Raw genomic sequence first — 19,942 nt, forward strand, 5'->3', positions numbered from 1 at the left:
TGACAAAATGTGATCCTTATAACACTAGTAGATGTCTAGTTATAAAAACATGTAATCTTATTCACTGTAAAGTGGATGTCTTGTTCAAATTTTCCCTCAGGGCTTGCTGGCTGTTAAATTTTGAACTGATCCAACTTTGGTATGCTAGACTAGCCAGAACACGAATAATTTAATCGTGTGAATCTTATTTTTGTTCTGAGGGAACATTCTGTTGAGGTATAAATGCTAATACATTGTGTACGCTTTGATTATTCATCTTGTTTCTAGTATTAAATGGCCAATCATCTGGCCCCATTCAGCACTGGAGACCTCTGGGAGTTAAATGCCTGATAACAGTGGTTTCATTGATGAATTATCTTACAGCTGGATGCTTTGCAAATTGCTATGCATGCAATAATTTTTCAATGGACAGCAATGCACTTGTCACAGGACCATTCTCAGTCAAACCCTTTCTTTGCTCTTCAGATACAATAATGACTGCACTTGAATTTTCAACAAAGATTTTGAAATTGGTTTGATTTTCCACTGGCAAATAAACATTAGCAGGTTTCCCCACAGGAATTCAGGAAGTATTTTAATTATCTGTTTCAGTGTTGGATATTTTCTTGCTGTCTGCTAGATGAATTGATTCTCTCTTACTTTCTGTTCTCTTTTCTTTGCTATTTAATCATCCCTTCTGGCTCACTTGGGTCATCAAACTCTGAGTTTATTTAAGACTCATTCCAGGGAACTGAATACCCAACCCAGACTGCCATTTCTGTGCATGTAAATGTCAGTCTACAATAACTGCGTCTTAAGCACACTGCTGTACAGCAGTGAAACGTGGACTACATATGCCACACAGGCGAGAAGACTGAACACCTTCCACTTGAGTATCTGCCTTGTCCTGGGCATATTCTTGGAAAGACAGTGTCCAATGCAGTGGTCCTATCTCGAGCTGGCCTTCTCTGCATGTACACTCTGCTCAGGCAGTGGAGACTGAGCTGGCTGGGCCACGTCCACCGCATGGCAAAGGATATCCTCTATGGAGAGCTTGCAACTGGGAAGAGACCAACTGGGCATCCCCAGCTGCGCTACAAGGATGTCTGTATGAGGGACTTGATGGCGTTTGATATTGTTACGGAGTTCTGGGAAAGGCTTGAAGCTGACTGCATGAGATGGAGAAGCACCCTGAACCAACACCTCAAAATAGGGGAAAGGAAGCTGATGAGCGCTGCAGCAGACAAGCGGACATGAAGGCTGGAGTGCAGCAGCTTGAGCAGATCAACGACCATATACAGGTGTGACCTCTGCGACCGGGACTGTCACTCCAACATTGGTCTCTTCAGTCGCAAGCTTCCGGGAGACAGAAAGCCAGAATAACGAGGATGCAACCCATAGTCAGCCATGACTGAAAGGGGCCTGACATTGAAACAGCTTGCTAACCTTTGGATATGGTCATGTTCCTCTCTGTCCCCTCAGGCGGATGTGAAAATTCTGGGTCCTATTTTAAAGAAAAGTAGAGGCGCTCTCCCTTGAGATTTTGACAATATTTATTCCTCAGTCATAGTCATAGAGATGTACAGTCAACATCACAAAAATTCATGAATGCTACAGGAACTTTATTGATGGCCATGTTTTTCACGTTGCAAGAATGATCACACTGCAAAAAGTAATTAACTGCTTGCAAAAGACTTTTGACCATCCTTAGATCCTGAACAGCATTATAAAAATACCAATCTGTTCTTTTAATGCAGCCTCTTTCCTCCAGTTTGTGTGTCTTTCCTTCCATCTTACACTTTATCAACTGTTCAATGATTTGTGGCAGAGAATTCCAAAGTTTAGCCACGCAATTGAGACCAGTAAGACACACCAGTGGTAATTTTAACTTCTATGATTGTCTTCCTAACGTCTGTGGCCTCTAATAAGAATAAGTTGAGCTTCAATGGCTCACACAATGAAACAGATCTCTTAGACAATAGACAATAGATAATAGATGCAGGAGTAGGCCATTCAGCCCTTCGAGCCTGCACCGCCATTCAATATAATCATGGCTGATCATTCCTAATCAGTATCCTGTTCCTGCCTTATCTCCATAACCCTTGATTCCACTATCTTTGAGAGCTCTATCCAACTCCTTCTTAAATGAATCCAGTGAGTGGGCCTCCACTGCCCCCTGTGGCAGAGCATTCCACACAGCCACCACTCTCTGCGTGAAGAAGTTTCTCCTGAGCTCTGTCCTAAATGGTCTACCCCATATTTTTAAGCTGTGTCCTCTGGTTCGGCACTCACCCATCAGTGGAAATATGTTTCCTACTGCCAGAGTGTCCAATCCTTTCATAATCTTATACCTCTCAATCAGATCCCCTCTCAATCTTCGAAACTCAAGGGTATACAAGCCCAGTCGCTCCAGTCTTTCGGCGTAAGGTAATCCTACGCTCGTGAACCTACGCTGCACTCCCTCAATAGCCAGAATGTCTTTTCTCAAATTTGGAGACCAGTACTGCACACAGTACTCCAGGTGTGGTCTCACCAGGGCCCTGTACAGCTGCAGAAGCACCTCTTTGCTTCTATACTCAATTCCTCTTGTTATGAAGGCCATATATTGTAAAAAGCTGTGGCCCCAGCACGGATCCCTGCGGTACCCCACTGGTCACTGCCTGCCATTCCGAAATTGAGCCGTTTATCACTACCCTTTGTTTCCTATTAGCCAACCAATTTTCAATCCAATCTAGTACTTTTCCCCCAATACCATGCACCCTAATTTTACTCACTAACATCCTGTGTGGGACTTTATCAAAAGCTTTTTGAAAGTTCAGGTACACTACATCTACTGGATTTCCCTCGTCCAACTTCATAGTTACATCCTCAAAAAATTCAAGAAGATTAGTCAAGCATGATTTCCCCTTCATAAATCCCCTTCTTATTGGCCATAGTTTTAATTTGTAGACATGTCACGATGAATCATGTGATGTATAGGTCCCACTTAATTCTTGCCCTCTGCATATTGAAGTTTGGATTAGAACTACCCTCTTAGACTTCAGTTTATCAAATTTCTATCCCAATTTTTCTTCAAATAAAATGTTTACTGTTGCATTTTTATTTGTGTGTGACCAAATCTGTTGTTTGTCCTGCAGGAAGCTCGGCAGAAGTTTCGAACTGTTTTAGTCGAAGCTACTGTTAAGCTTGATGAAGCTGGGAAGAAGGTTGGAAAAGCGGTGGATGATTCCAAGCCTTATTGGGAAGCCAGGCGAGTTACACGACTGGTAAGTAGATGAACTTCATGTTATCTTCCCCATTCGAAATGAGATTTCTCTGCAGGTGTACTTGGATAGTATGAATTCATCATGGATCACTTAGAGCCATTATGTTGCAGAGATAAGCCATGTGGCCCATCAGGTCCATACTGACTCTTTGTAGAGCAGATTAGTAATCCAGTTAGTCCCATGTTCAATTACCCTACCCTCAACTCTTTCTCCTAAACTTTGCTCGTTTGGCATAACATCACATTTCAACAGTCTGAAGAAGAACATCAGTTTTCTTTGTGTCCAGTCCAATATTTATCGCTCAACCAACACCCTGAAGCTAATTATCTAGTTGTGATCATTTTTCTGTTTGCAAGACCTTGCTGGGCACAAATTGGCTCAACATTTTCTACATTACAACCAGGACTTCCTTTTGAAAAATTTTTAAATCAGCCGTAAAGCACTTTGTGAAATCTGAGGTTGTAAAAAGAACTATACAAGTGCAATTTCTTTCAAAATGCAAATCTTTCAAATAGACGTTAGTCTGTTTGAAATTCAAATCTTCTGCATAAATTCATACCAATGTGAACGATTTTTCCCAGTCTTGAATATCTTAGGATTGTTATTTAGCTTCTCATTTAGTTTGTAGGTATACCCAATGGCATGAGTGGGAGTCTTGAATGACTTCTTTGGTTTCTCACTTTTTAAATTTGATCAGTAGGTTCCCCACCTAACCTCAGAAATCAGTGCCATGGGTTTCTGTTGGGAATTTTCAGAGTTCTCTGCAGCATGCTTTCCAAAAGCCATTGGTTCGGATGGTTAATAATCAGGGGCCCTATAAGCTGCAAGTTTATATATCTTAATAATGCTATCACTCATTCCATTAGTTGTAAAATGCTTTGGGAATTTCCATTTTCATTAAAGGTGCTTTGTAAATGCAGATTTTTCTTTTATCTTGGTCATGTTCCATGTTTGCAATGCCATGGGAGATCAGCCAGTATATTGAGTAAAACTATATTGTTTACTTGATGATTTAATTGAACAATCCCACTCTAGGGCTTAAAGTCAGGACTGACATCTTAGTTGCAGTAATAAGGAATACCACACTGTCAGGTACCACGTTTCTCAAGTGATGTTCCAGTGAGGATGTCATCCCTCTATTAATGAATTTAAAAGATCCCAAGGCACTGTACTTTGAAGACAAGGAGGGAATTATCACTAGTGTCCTGATCAACATTTATCCCTCAATGACACTGAAATCAGATTGTATAAATATTATCATCTTTCTGTGTACAAGTTGGTATTTCTGATCTTACAACAGTGACTACATTTCTGTCGTACTTTTGGCCATAAAACACTTCATGATGTTTGACGGTCAAGAAAAGTGCTATATAAATGAAAGTCTTTTTACTGGAGTAATGAATGTACTTCAGCATCCCCTCCACATTTCTAATCTACAAAATTCTAGCAACGTAATTCACAAGTAAGTGGATTTGGATCAAAAACATTTTCTTGATATTAAATTGCTTTAACAAGAAAGAAAGAAATATGCTTTCCATAAAATTTGAATCCCATTTCAATTAGTCACTTAATGTGGTAGATATTTCACCCAGAATATTTAATTAAAATAGTGACCTATTATTCCCTTTTTTCTTTATTCATTATAATTTAAAGAATTAGAATGAAGCATTTTGAGTCATAGTCATAGAGATGCACAGCACGGAAACAGACCCTTCGGTCCAACTCGTCCATGCAGACCAGATATCCCAACCAAATCTAGTCCCACTGGCAGTATCCAGCCCATATCCCTCAAAACTGTTCCTATTCATTTACCCATCCAGATGCCTTTTAAATGTTGCAATTTTACCAGCCTCCACCACTTTGTCTGGCAGCTCATTCCATACACGTACCACCCTGTGAGTGAGAAAAGTTGCCTCTTAGGTCTCTTTTATATCTTTTCCCTCTCACCCTTAGCCCTCTAGTTCTGGACTCCCCCACCCCAGGGAAAAGGCTTTGTCTATTTATCCTATCCATACCCCTCATGATTTTATAAACCTCTATAAGGTCATCCCTCAGCTTCCAAGGCTCCAGGGCAAACAGCCCCAGCCTATTCAACCTCCCTGTATAGTTCAAATCCTCCAACCTTGGCAATGTCCTTGGAAATCTTTTCTGAACTCTTCCAAGTTTCATATGAATTGGGGGTGCTGTGACATGATTTAACATCGGATTTTCTGTCTCATTCTGTAAGGTCCCTCATTTGGTATCCTACAGGGATGCATGATTATAATATTTGATATTCCAACTATGTTGACAATGAACCTTTTATAAATTAAGCATATCAGTTTTTAAAAACAGACGGACTTGATAATAGAGCAGAATTTGTATTAAGAAGAATCATAGAAGAATCATAGTATCCCTACGGAAAGAATAGTTTTCTTTCACAAACTCTGACATATGGGGAATAAATATCCTTTATATTAAGTGAACAAATGATACCTCAGGCGATAGCCAGCAATTGTTTTTGTAGCTGGTTAAAAACTACTTTATAAGGAACTAGGTATGACATTTTCATTTGTAAATTAAGATCAAATTATGTGTTTGTGGTAACAGAACAGATTGTCCACTTCTGTGTTTATCAACTCAATCAGTATCAAATAAAATCATTATGTGGAGATGCCGGTGTTAGACTGGATTGGACAAAGTTAAAAATCACACAATACCAGGTTTTAGTCCAACAGGTTTATTTGGAAACACCAGCTTTTGAAGCACTGTTCCTTCATCAGGTACCTGGTGTTGTGTGTACCAGATGAAGTGGCACTTACTATAGAATCCCTATAGTGTGGAAACAATGCCTTTGGCCCAACATGTCCATACCAACCCTCTGAAGAGTAACCCACCCAGAACCATTCCCCTACCCTATTATCCTCCAATTACCCCTGACTAATGCACCTAACCTACACATCTCTAAACACTATGGGCAATTTAGCGCGGCCAATTCATCTGACCTGCATTTCTTTAGATTGTCCTGTCTCTCCAGATCTGTCCAACATCAAACGCATGAATCAAAAAGCTCATGGAATTTTCTCCATTCGCCTGGATAGGTGCAGTTCCAATGACAATTGAAAAGCATGACATCATCCACAACAAAACAGTTAATTTGATTGGGTCCGATACTCAAAACCTTCAATGTTCACTCATTCCACTGCTGATATACAGTGGCAGTTGCATGTACCATCTAAAAGGTGCTCTATAGATCTCAAACAGGCTCTTTATACAGCATTGTCCAAACCTGTGAGCTCTACTACCTCTAAGGACAAGGCATGGCAACATTACAAACCTGCAAGTTCCCTTCAAGTCATTATCTTGCTGACTTGGAACTACATCTCCATTCCTTCACTGCTGCTGGGTGAAATTCCTGGAACTGCCTTCCGAACAGGACAGATTGTACCATTGTAGCAGTTCAAGGATTAGTTCATCACCATGGGCAATGAGAGATGGGCAAGTCTAGCCAGTGAAGCCCACATTCCAAATCAAATCGTTACACACCTACATTTTATAGTGTTCACTGTATTTTTAATTGTGAACAGAATACACACTCATGTCAACTTCAGGGCCAACTTATATGTGACCCAGTAAGGACTTTCAGGTATTGGACAGCTTTGAAATTTGGAGAGACTATTGTTACGGACCGAACCAGATGCCCTCAATGTTTTAAGAAGGTAGCCTAGACCCTAATTTTTTCTCATTTAAAAGGCAAATGTAAAGTGCTGTGTTCCAGATGCAGTTCGACTGGTCATTCTACTGAACATTGAGCAAAACACGTGGGACTAGTTTAGTTTGGGATTATATTCAGCATAGACTGAAGGGTTTATTTCCATGTTGCATGACTCTGACTATAGTTGAAATACAACAAAAGAATGCGGAACTTGGAATAACTTAACTCTACTGGAAAACTTGACAGTAACTATTACTAGTTAACTGTTCCAACAGAATAACGTGCTATAAACCTGAGTTCTGAGGAAGGGGCACTGGACCTGAAAAGTTAACTCTGATTTCTCTTTACAGATGCTGCCAGACCTGCTGAGCTTTTCCAGCAACTTCTGTGTTTGTGTCCATAAACACACCCCTTTGCAAAAATGCAAATTCAGAAAACAGAATTTTCTGACATGCAACTCTGGTAATCGGAAGAGAAACCCCAGCTTCCCGCTGTAACTGAGAAAGGGGGCCAAAAATAGCCTCCACTTCCTCAAGACTGAATGTGTTTGTGGCAGAAGTGTAATAACTAACAAATGTGAAGCCCAGAACTTTGATGATATTTTGGATGCTGAACAAACTCCTCGGCTTCCAAGATAGTTAGCGGGAAGTATACCCTCATCTTGGTTAGGAATTGTGTCACCTGCCATTATGGGATTGGACAAAAAAAAACTCATGCTGTATTCATTGACTATTAGGGGGCCTAATGCATATAACCTCAGGAGTGGCGTGTCCTGCGGTAGCTACTGCCAGGGAAATTAAACCTCCTTGTGGCTAGTGGGATATTACATCCTACACTGTTTGACAGCTTAATCATTATCATGGGCTGGTGTCCTTCCATGAAGTGCGTTAGCGGATGTTACTGGAGTGTGTCACAGTTTGGACTGACTTGTTTTTGCACTTGTTCTTCCTCTGTGTACCTGGATCTGAAGGTCTTTCTGCATTGCTTTCATATTTGCTTTTAAAATGGAGATGGCAAAGATGTACTAAAAAAAAAAGGCAGGTTCAATTTTAAATCCTGCTGAGGGAGGATATTTCCTTTAAGAATTTGGTAACAAAATGGAAAACCTGTTCCCAACATTACTTCAGAGAATTTAGATAAGATTGCATTCCCTACAATGTGGAAACAGGCCCTTCGGCCCAACAAGTTCACACTGACCCTCTGAAGAGTAACCCACCCAGACTCATTCCCCTCTGACTAATGCACCTAACTCTTTGGACAATTTAGCATGGCCAATTCACCTGACCTACACCTCTTTGGACTGTGGGAGGAAACCGGAGCACCCGGAGGAAACTCATGCAGACACGGGGAGAATGTGCAAACTCCACACAGACAATCACCTGAAGCTGAAATCAAACCCGAGTCCCTGGCACTGTGAGGCTGCAGTGCTAACCACTGAGCCGCCCCCATGGTGAATTTGAAGGAAGTCTTCAACCTAAACATGTTGAAAAGAACTGAAAGGGTACTTTCAGTAGTTCCAGCCAAGGGTTTAAGACAAGGGAATTGATGGCTAATATAACTTGCTGCCTCATTTATATTTCCTCTCCTTTTTCTTTCCCACTAACTTCAATAGAAAACTAGGCCCACACAAACCTGACAAGTGATCCATTGCCATCTTTTAAGGGTACTTTTAACGTTTAACTTTTACTGCCTGGATGTTCAAAAAGAGTTTAGGTGCATTGATCATTAAAATGCCACAAACAGGTACAGAAAACCATCAAGAAAGCTAATGGAATGTTGACCTTTATATCTATAAGTGTGAAGTATAAAGAGAGAGAAGTTATGCTGCAGCTATACAAAATTCCAGTTAGATTTCACTTGGAGTACAGGAAGCAGATCTGGGCACCATACCTTAGGAAGGATATGTTGGTCTTGGAGGGAGTCCAGTGTAGGTTTACAAGAATGATACCTGGACTTCAGGGGTTAAGAGGAGAGATTATACAAATTAGGTCTGTTTTCTCTAGAATTTAGATGGGGTGATCTGATCAAAGTCTTCAATATATTACCAGGAACAGACAGGGTAGATAAAGATAAACTATTTAACTAAAGATAAACAGATAAATTGGTTGGGGATTGTAGAATTAGGGGGCATAGTCTGAGAATTAGTGCTGGACTATTCAGGAGAGATGTTAGCCAACATTTCTACACAGATAGGGTGGTAGAAGTTTGGAATTCTCTTCTACAAATGGCAATTGATGTTCGATCAGTTGTTAATTTTAATTCTAAGCTAGATAAATTTTTGTTAAGCAAAGATATGGGCCAAAGGTAGGTATGTAAAGTTTTAGGCCACAGATCAGCCATGACATTGTTAAATGGCAGAACAGGCTCAATGGAATGAATGGCCTGCGCCTGTTATTATGAACTGTTAAGTTAACCAGATACTGATACCACAATCAATTGTGACTCAGTCAGTTGTTGTTTTCTTGCCTCTGAGGCAGAGACTTGACTGTTCATGTCTCACTCCAAGCAGGTTACTGCAGAATTGTTCACTGAACTGTGAGAGTGCTGCACTGGTGGAGATACTGTCTTTCGAATGAGCTTTTAAACTGGGAGCCTATTGGCTCATTGCGAGTGATTGGGAGGGGGATGTTGAGTTGAAGCAGATCAGCCATGTTCATATTGAATGGCTGATCAGGCTCAAGCAGCCGTGTGGTCTACTCCTCAGATTCCCTATGCAATCATTGATGTCTTGCCTGAGTCCCACATTCTACAATTCAAGCCACTTTCTCAGGAGGTAGCAGCACCAGAAGGAAAGTTGAGACCTCGCTCACATGGGCCTCCTCCTACATGTCACCTGCCCTCATTGCTGAACCCTGCTGTCACTAGCTGCCTAACTGACTGCTTCTTACTGCCTGTGCAGATGAGACCCAGATGTTAAAATCTTACTTGCCTGGGCCTTGCATTGCCAAAGTCTCAGCACTCAGCCCTTGTCCCACATCTCATTTGTCTGCCAGACTCCAGCCCTGTTCAAATTCCATTTTTGTTTTGTTTTGATTTCTGAAACTTGATCAGGGAGATAACTGGAGTTACCCTATTCCATATAATCATATGAAGTGATTAGTAATACAAAGATAGATATACATTTAGTGACAGTATTTATATTACATGTGCCAAGTCACTGCTGTCTGACAGAGTCTGCATTGCAGCTGGGCACGAACCGAATCCTCTGTGGTTGGAATTGATTCAAGAGCTAATGGGCCCAGACTAGTAACTGCAATATACGTTCAGGCAAATGAACATGAAATTAATATGTTTGTGGCCTTGCATTGATTTGGGTAGGTTTATGAGTGGCTGGGTGGGTTGAGAGAGATGTGAATAAGATTTATTCCCAACGTAACCTTGGTGTCCTGAATGAAAGCACTCCTGTTCCTCTTGGCCATCAACCGTGCCATAAAAATATTTCACTCTGCAGGAAGCTGTCTTTGTCTCTGTTTCACTGTGAGTAGACAAGGGTTTAACCTGGGAGACTGCTTGTAGCTTCAGTATAGCACACACTGATTGTTCTACCTCCCTTGTGTGACAGGGCTACCTGCTCTCATCCAATCTCTGTTAAAAGGAGGAGTGGGTGGATTGGCTTTCAGATGTTTAAAGCATTAACACCCCAGTCACTCCAAATCATCCTTTCATGCTGTGATTAACATTGTGACCTGGATGTCTATCCTGCACTTTAATAAGTTTGCAGCAAGTATTGCAGTGGAACCTGTGGCTCCCCTGCCTTGAATGTTGAAGGTCTTAATGTTCGGTTGTGGTAGTCTGAAGATCAGTGGAAGAGAACTCCTGTTCAGGATCATCGTACCAAATGGGCATCTGGTCTGAAGAACAGTATGGGGGGAGGATGAAAAATAAAACTAACTACATTGAAGCCCAGTAGTTAGAATAAATGGATGACTGCAGACATTATGAAATGCTTTAAAATTGCCCAATTGTATATCCACAAAAAGGACAAGCGCTATTCAAAATAAAGCAATTCTACCACAATAAGGACCTAACTCCCTTTGTTAGTTCTGTAAGTTTTCTCCTTGGACCCTGCACCCTAATACAATACCAATTTATTTTATGTTGTGCATCAGTTGTATTGCAGGCTGGCCTCTAAGATCTATGGGATTGTTTTTTAAGATTTTAATATAGAGTACATAGAACACAGAACATTCCAGCGCAGTACAGGCCCTTTGGCCCTCGATGTTGCGCCGACCTGTGGAACCAATCTGAAGCCCATCTAACCTACTCGTCCATAAGCCTACCCAATGACCATCTAAATGCCCTTTAAAGTTGCGAGTCTATTACTGTTGCAGGCAGTGTGTTCCACGTCCTTACTACTCTGAGTAATGAAACTACCTCTGACATCTGTCCTATATCTATCACCCCTCAATTTAAAGCTATGTCCCTTGTGCTAGCCATCGCCATCCGAGGAAAAAGGCTCTCACTGTCCAACCTATCTAATCCTCTGATTATCTTATATGTCTCAATTAAGTCACCTCTCAACCTTCCTCAAGTCCCTCAGCCTTTCCTCATAAGACCTTCCTTCCATACCAGGCAACATCCTAGTAAATCTCCTCTGAACCTTTTCCAAACCTTCCACATCCTTCCTATAATGCGGCGACCAGAACTGTACACAATATTCCAAATGTAGCTGTACCAGAGTTTTGTTCAGCTGCAGCATGATCTCATGGTTCTGAGACTTAATCCCTCTACCAAAAAAGCTAACACATCGTATGCCTTCTTAATAACCCTATTAATCTGGGTGGCAACTTTCAAGGATCTATGTACCTGGACACCGCGATCTTTCTGCTCATCTACACAAGACTCTTACCATACCAAATGAACCTTCCAACTCAGTGAGCAAACCTACATCCAGAACTTCAGCCTGAGCTGCAAATCTTCTCAAAAATCCTTTGTCACCATCTACTGACCTCCGTGTCATCCGCAAATTTACTAACCCATCCTTCTGTGCCCTTATCCAGGTCATTTATATAAATGACAAACAACAGTGGACCCAAAACAGATCCTAGTGGTATCCCACTAGTAACTGAACTCCAGGATGAATATTTCCCATCAACTGCCACCCTCTGTCTTCTTTCAGCTAGCCAATTTCTAATTGAAAAATGCTAGTTCACCCTTAATCCCATGCCTCTATTTTGTGCAATAGCCTACCATGGGAAACCTTATCAAATGCCTTACTGAAATCCATATACACCACATCAACTGCTTTACCCTCATCCACCTGTTTTGTCACCTTCTCAAAGAACTCAATAAGGTTTGTGAGGCACGACCTACCCTTCACAAAACAGTGTTGGCTATCCCTAATCAACTTATTCCTTTCTAGATGATTATAAATCTTGTCTCTTATAACCTTTTCCAACACTTTACCCACAACTGAAGTAAGGCTCACTGGTCTATAATTTCCAAGGTTGTCTCTATTCCCCTTCTTGAACAAGGGGACAATATTTGCTAACCTCCAGTCTTCTGGCACTATTTCTGTAGACAATGACAACATAGGGATCAAAGCCAAATGCTCTGCAATCTCCTCCCCGGCTTCCCAGAGAACCCTAGGATAAATCCCATCCTGCCCAGGGGACTTACCTATTTTTACCATTTCCAGAATTGCTAACCCTCCTCCTTGTGAACCTCAATCCCAATTAGTCTAGTAGCCTGTATCTCAGTATTCTCCTCAACCACATTGTCTTTTTCTAGTGTGAATACTGACGAAAAGTATTCATTTAGCACTTCCTCTATCTCCTCTGACTCCACGCACAGAATGCCTTGGGGTTTTCCTTGATCTGATCTGTCGACAACTTATCATGTCCCTTTCTGGCTCTTCTTAGCTCTCTCTTTAGGTCTTTCCTGGTTAACTTATAACTCTCAAGTGCCCTAACTCAGCCGTCACATCTCATCCTAACCTAAGTAGAGTTTCCACAGTTCGTATTAAGTGGAACTAGTTTCTCTCTTCCTGTTCTATCAAAACCCCTCTTACTTTTCAGAACTGTAGATTTGCATGTTTGTACAACTTAAGTCTAATGTTGCTCGGGCATTTGAATCAAATGTAGTGCATCTGGTGGTTTAAAGGTTGAAAACCCATGTTTTCGATTTGGAAGTGGTTGCTAGGTTTAGAATAAGAGCAGGAGAGTCGACGTTTCAGACATAAGCTCTTCATCAGGAATGAGGGGCTTATGCTCAACATCAACTCTCCTGCTCCTCAGATGCTGCCTGACCAGCTGTGCTTTTCCAGCACCACATGCTTCGACTCTGATCACCAGTTTCACTTTCTCCTATTTTAGAATAAGCCAATTCTCTTTGTCTTAATTTTTGTCTGTTTCTGAACGTCCTGATTCCTTAATTTGTTTGAGAATATCTAATGAAATTTCTTTTGAATCGATGGTGTTTTATGAAAATATATCTGGCCTTTTACATGTGGGATTCCCCTTCCTGTGTGTAGTTATCACTGTTACTTTGTTGGAGGTTAACCAAACCTCTTCCTTGTTTGCCTCTGTTAATTTGTTAGGTTATTTTACAAGGGGATTTTTACTGGGAATACCTTAATAACTTAGTTTTGGCAATCAATGCGGGTTTGCTCATGTCGAAGAGACATGCCAGAACAAAGTTGTTGGGCTCAATGGCTATTTCTTATTGTATTTTGTATTCTGCATTAATCCTTATGCTGACATAATTGCTTCAACCATCACATTACTTTCTGAAGCGCAGAGAGTGTTATCTGCTGAAATGAGAACAGATGCGAGCACCCATGTCATATTCTGTTTGCATTTCCTACTGAGCTGCATTGGAATATTATATTACTGGTTGCAACTCTTTTTTTGCCAAGCCATTTTAAAAGTGCTTTGGGTCCTTTTGTAGGATTCAATATTCCCACAGTGAACAGAACCTGCTTAACAGTGCAGGCTACTTGCCAGTTCTTTTCGAGGTTTGTATTACTTAGCCTGGGAGCTTGTTGTTATAATGACTTGAGTTTTATCAGTGAAGCCATTCATTGAATTTTGTCATGTCTTGTGCTGACTTGTAGGAACCAGTGAACAGTAACTTTAGGCTTCTGGTCGTTGCTATGTCAGTAGGTTGTTCGATATAATCAGGAGAGCTTAGGTTCGGTCCAAGTATGCTTAACCCATGGGAGCATTGGTCAGAGTACATTATTTTACTGTACTGTATGTTGGGATGACTGATTTGATTGATTTGATTGATTTATTGTTGTCAAATGTACTGAGATACAGTGAAAAGTGTGGTTTTGTGTACTCTATGATACCATACAGAGTGCATCAGGGTAGCAGAGCAGAGTGCAGGATACAGTGTTACAGGTGCAGAGAGGGAGATCAGAATTAATATTTGAGGGGTCCATTCAAAAGTCTGAAAACAGCGGGGAAGAAGCTGTTCTTAAATCTATTTGTACGTGTACTCAAACTTTTATATCTTTTGCCCAATGGAAGAGGGTGGAAGAGAGTATAACTGGGGTGGAAGGGGTCTTTGATTATGTTGGTTGCTTTCCTGAGGCAGTGGGAAGTGTAGATGGAGTCAGTGAAGAGAAGGCTGGTTTGTGAGATGGACTGGGCCGTGTTCATGACTCTCTTGCAGTTGCCAAACAATGCTGTGATGCATCCAGATAGGATGCTTCCTGCGGTGCAGCTGTAAGAACTGGTAAGGGTCCTTATGGAGATGCTGAATTTCCTTAGCTGCCTGAGGAAGTAGAGCTATTGTGCCTTCTTGTCCGTTGCATCGACCTTGGGGGGACCAAGACAGGTGGGTCCGTATTGTACAAAATGAGAATCTCAGGAAGCCCTGCTCTTTCATATTGCCCTGTCTCACTTTAAAAAAAGTCATCCTCTAGGAATGATTTCATAGATTTCTTTGAGCCAGCATTATTTTGAAATGGTGGAAGGTTTCGACTGTCCATATGGTAGGATCTGCAGTTGATCAGAAATCGATTTGAGCTGCTGCAGGTATACACACCACACTTGCCAGAGTTGGGTTCAACTGGAGCAATTCCAGGAATGGGCAGGAGGTGTGGGAGGGCCACAACTCCCCATGGCAAAAAAAACAAAAGAAACCTTGGAATTCAAGCTGGCCCGATGTAAGTGGCTGAGGGAGTCAGCAGTAATGATGTGATCCCTGTGGCTTGGAGGCAGTCAGGCAAAAAGCTTAAGGATTTGAGGACAGTGGGAAAGGCGGGTGACATCAGAAGGTTAGGTGCCTCGGCCCACACCTTATGCTTCTCAGTGGCCTGCTGCACAGCACTTCACTGAACACTGCACCTTGCTGGTACTGATCTTCTTGTATTTCCGATGAGGAACGTAATTGCGCTGCATCTGAACTAAGTTTACTCTGCTTCCTCTCAGGCACAGCTGGAGGCCCAGAAGGCAACCCAAGATTTTCAACGAGCCACTGAGGTGTTGCGAGCGGCCAAGGAGACCATTGCACTGGCTGAACAGAGGCTATTGGAAGACGAGGAACGTCAGTTTGACTCAGCGTGGCAAGAGATGCTTAATCATGCAACACAGCGGGTAGGTCCAACTCTAATCTCTATGTCTGAGTCGGTGACAAATTCTATACTGCTGTTCCTGAAGCTAATCTGCAGGAGACTTTGCTGAGATCCTGGATTTTGATGAATGTACTTATTCATTAAAATGCATAGAAATAAAGATCCTGCTTGGAATGTTTGTTCCCTGATCTCAGTTCCTGCCTTTTATTTATACTTAAGTCTTGCCTTATTCTAGGCCTTCAGATTGCACCTGCATAGGTTGTTAAAGGCAGCAAGACAGAAAGATCAGATGGTCAAGAATGGATATGGAATATTCATTGGCTCAGTCAAAGCAGTATAAGAAGTAGGAGAGCTAAAGAAATGCTGTTGTTCCCCTTGAAAGGGTTCAGAGAAGATTTGCAAGGATGTTGCTGGGATTGAGGGTTTGAGCTATAGGGAGAGGCTGAATAGGCTGGGGCTATTTTCCTTGGGGGGGGTCAGAGGCTGAGGGGTGACCTTATATATAAATTTGTGAGGAACGTGGATAGGATGAATAGCCAAGACCTATTATCCCAGGTTAGGAGAGTCCAAAACCAGAGGGCATAGGTTTAAGGTGAGAGGGGAAAGATTTAAAAGTGAGGAGCACTTTTTCATGCAGAGGGTGGTGCATGTATGGAATGAGTTGCTAAAGGAGTTGGTCACAATTACAACATTTAAAAGGCATCTGGATAAGTATATGAATAGGTAGGGTTTAGAGGGATATGGGCCAAATGCTGGCAAATGGGACTAGATAATTTAAGATATCTCGTCAGCATGGATGAGTTGGCCTGAAGGCTCTGATTCCATGCTGTATAACTCTGAGTCTATAACTGTATAGGACAGTAGTTAGACAACAACTGGAGTAGACTGCACAGTTTTGATCACCGCAAAAGAGATGTGATTACATTAGGGAAGGTACAGAGGGGATCTACGAGGATGTTACTAGGAATGGAAAACAATAGAAAGGATTGGATTGGCAGAGTGTTTTCTTTTGGAAAACAGGAGGCAGAAGGGAGATGTTATTGAAGTAAATGAAATCTATGAAGGGCTGAGATAGCGTGGATAGAAGGGATTACTTCCATTCATGGAGAGGTTAGTAACTGAGGGGTACCACTTTCAAATGATTGATAGATTAGAGTGGAGTTGAGGAGTAATTTGTTTATCTAGAGGATGTTGTGCGTTTGCAGCTCTTTACCTGCATCAGTGGTCAAGGCAGAAATGTCATTACTACATTAACTCACTTGCATATGCATTTCAGATGCTGTAGCTTGCAGGTCAGAGCTGAATAACTGTGATGATTTGGATGGGCCAAATGGCCTTTTTCAATGGTTTACATATTTCTAGGGAGTGTATTTTGAAGATTCTCTCAGCTGCTTGTCACTGTCATTGACTTAGTGAAATAATACACTTCTCTCCTGAGTTGAACCCAGAATTACTGCTCCTCAGTCTAAAATCAGTTTCTATTCAAACACTGAGAAGTTAGTGGTGCAGATGATCGGATGAGAGTCAGACCACCCAATCCAGTCTCTGGGATTGCTGTTCAAGTTCAATTCTCATGTGATCTTTACAACCGAGAGAGAGACCATTCAGCACCCAAACGGCTATCGAATTTATTCCCCATGCTGTTTTGCTAGTCCTGCAAACCTTTCCTGTTCAAGTACACATCTAATCCCCACTGAAAGGTGCTACTTAACATGCATCTACTGTCCATCAGGGAGAAAGCACATAACTTGCTGCGATTTAAAAAAAAAACAGAAAAATTTGCTCCTCTAATTGCTTCGCTAATGATCTTATGCCATTCCCTTCTGACTAATGACTCTTCTCCCATTGGAAACCATTTCTCTTGATTTTCTCCCACAAAGTCCTCAAAACGTGAGCACACCTCTGTTAAAGTTCCTCATAACCTTCACCGAATTAAAGAGAACGAGCTCCTGTTCCTGTGGCTGCACTTCCTCATTGCGTGCTGCAGGTTGAACTGAAAACCTCTCATTGACTGCAGCTGTCGACAGGAAGTTAGATTTCTCCCTGCTGTGGCCTGATGATCTGGAACTTCCATTTGCCCCATCTGTTACTGGAGCCCGCACGCATTTCCAGCAAACTGAGGGAAGGTCCTGCAGTCACTGCCTGAGTGACATCTGCCCTGATGTAATTTTGTCCGTTTGGGGGAAAAAAATAGAAATGCTCTTGAATCTCTCTCGGTACTGTGGTGAGGTGTTTCTAGTTTATCATTGACTATAAAGTCCTCGGTTTGCAAACTCCAACTACAGTTATTATGGGGTGAATATACAACCCTTTGGTTTTGGTCCTTTCCACATTTACTTCTTATGGCAAGTGGTAAACTACTGAAGCTCTGACTATTAGCGTTTAAAAGTAGATTCAGTGTTGTGTCTGCACTTTAAATAGTTCAGTACTGTTTCCTGCCAATCTGGAACACAAAACCAGAAACATCTTGAGTGACTCATTTTTGGTTCTCTCTCATCATCATTATTGCAGATGAATTCTATTCAGAGTATTTTTTTTTGCAAAAAATTGTTTCTTGAGAAATTTAGCCATAAATTCAATCAATATTTGTGACCAGTGCAATCCCAAGCAATGTCTGTGGTTAATGGAGTTGCCTGTAGGTCAAGTTCCTTAGCTGATCTTCTAATCCTGACTCGTGGGCAGGTATGACATGAAAATGTAAGCCACCTAAAAGAAATAGTGACTCTTGATGCCTATATGTGTTTTCAGAATCCAGTTTAAGTGCTGAATATTAACCGTCAAGGGGAAAGGTGGTTGGAGGAGGCTTGATAAAACCTCAAAGTAGTAATCTGATAAAAACTATCCACCTCCTAGGTTTAACCAGGGTAGGTTTGCACGAGCATTGGGAAGACTTATGGAGTTGAAAGCATTTATGTGAAAATATTTTAAGGGTCAATTGACTGTAAATGTAACCCTCATTTCTGGCTTTAGCAGCCAGCACGCAGGTTTCCCACACTGTGAGGAATTTGCCACAGTGCATGAGACAGAGTCCAGAATAGACACTTCCTCAGTGAAATTGACAAACTGAGAAGCCTTCAAATGGTGAAATTAATGAGCTGCAGACATGGCCAGGCAAGAGGCTAGTTTTTCCAGTATTTCTGCTAAAACTATGTCTTCATGACTTGTGGGTGGTTTCCAGCTTTTTGAAAGTCAGTTCATTTGTCCTGAACTTCAGTGACCTTGAGTTGCACTCCCCTGCTGTCAGCCTTCACCATAGCATGGGGATTTACTCTACCCGGCATGTCAGAACAAGAGGAAAAGCTAGGAGCAACACTAATAGCAGCAGCTGCCTTCTCAATCCCTTACAACTTCTCAGCACAGAGGGACTCAGCTCCAATGAATCAGAACCACCAACAGAGGATTAGCCTCCTTGTAGTCTACCCCTCCTCCCAGTGGTTCAGCTGGGTATGGGTACATACTGCCAGTGACCTTCGAGGTGGCTACTGCTGGAACTTCCTGTCATTAGTTCTTTGCCCCTTCCCACAATTCTGTGCTCTCCGCAAGCATCCAAAATAGAGTTGTGGGTTTGAGGAGTCTAGAGAGAAGGGAAGAACAGCATTTCTGAAACATGACTGAGGCGCACACATGAACTAAGATGGTGTTAGGAATGAATGCCCGAAGAGGGAAATGGTTGAGTGGCACTGTAGTGTGTGTTATTCTGAGGATACTTATACAGGAAGATGGAAGGAAGGTTAGACTGTCACACCTGAACATATGGCATTCACTTTTTTCCAGAACTCACCTTTGCTAGACCCACCCTCTCCTCTGCATTCCTACTGAAGCATCAGGGACCTGATGTACAGTTCAGCAGTCTGACCCCTGCCAGGGTCCCTGTAACTCCATCCTTGCTTTGACAGATTTGGCCACCTGCATAGCCTCTCTGGTTGGGAAACCTGGAAATGTAATTCTAATCCTGTAATTAAGTTGAAGAATCACAGCAAAGCCCACTGAATCAAAGGGGTTCCTGATCTAGCACCAGTTTCCTTGCTTAGAATAATTCTAGAATAAAATTCCATTACAAATTTAACTTTTTAATAAAACAAGGGTTATTATCTACAAAATAATTAAACAATCACTTTTAACTCATTAATATGGTTTCCTACTGTTGGTGGTTCTGATTCATTGGAGCTCAGTCCCTCTGTGCTGAGAAGTTGTAAGGGATTGAGAAGGCAGCTGCTGCTATTGGTGTTGCTCCTAGCTTTTCCTCTTGCCGGGTAGAGTAGATCCCCATGCTATGGTGAAGGCTGACAGCAGGGGAGTGCAACTCAAGGTCACTGAAGTTCAGGACAAATGAACTGACTTTCAAAAAGCTGGAAACCACCCACAAGTCATGAAGACATAGTTTTAGCAGAAATACTGGAAAAACTAGCCTCTTGCCTGGCCATGTCTGCAGCTCGTTAATTTCACCATTTGAAGGCTTCTCAGTTTGTCAATTTCACATGG

The 19,942-nt window shown here is 41.8% G+C and overlaps 1 protein-coding gene across 1 annotated transcript in view; it reads left to right on the top strand.

The window, feature by feature from the left end:
- LOC122564425 (SH3 domain-binding protein 5) overlaps nt 1-19,942 on the top strand; it is a 72,239-nt gene that overhangs the window by 39,014 nt on the left and 13,283 nt on the right. The window contains exons 3-4 of the mRNA XM_043719268.2: nt 3,117-3,245; nt 15,318-15,482. Coding sequence (XP_043575203.1) covers nt 3,117-3,245; nt 15,318-15,482 — 294 coding nt within the window. The remainder of the gene's footprint in view (nt 1-3,116; nt 3,246-15,317; nt 15,483-19,942) is intronic.

Source organism: Chiloscyllium plagiosum, unplaced genomic scaffold (genome assembly GCF_037043375.1).
Source record: "Chiloscyllium plagiosum isolate Xiang-an unplaced genomic scaffold, Cpla_swu_hap1 HiC_scaffold_34, whole genome shotgun sequence".
Lineage (NCBI taxonomy): Eukaryota > Metazoa > Chordata > Chondrichthyes > Orectolobiformes > Hemiscylliidae > Chiloscyllium > Chiloscyllium plagiosum.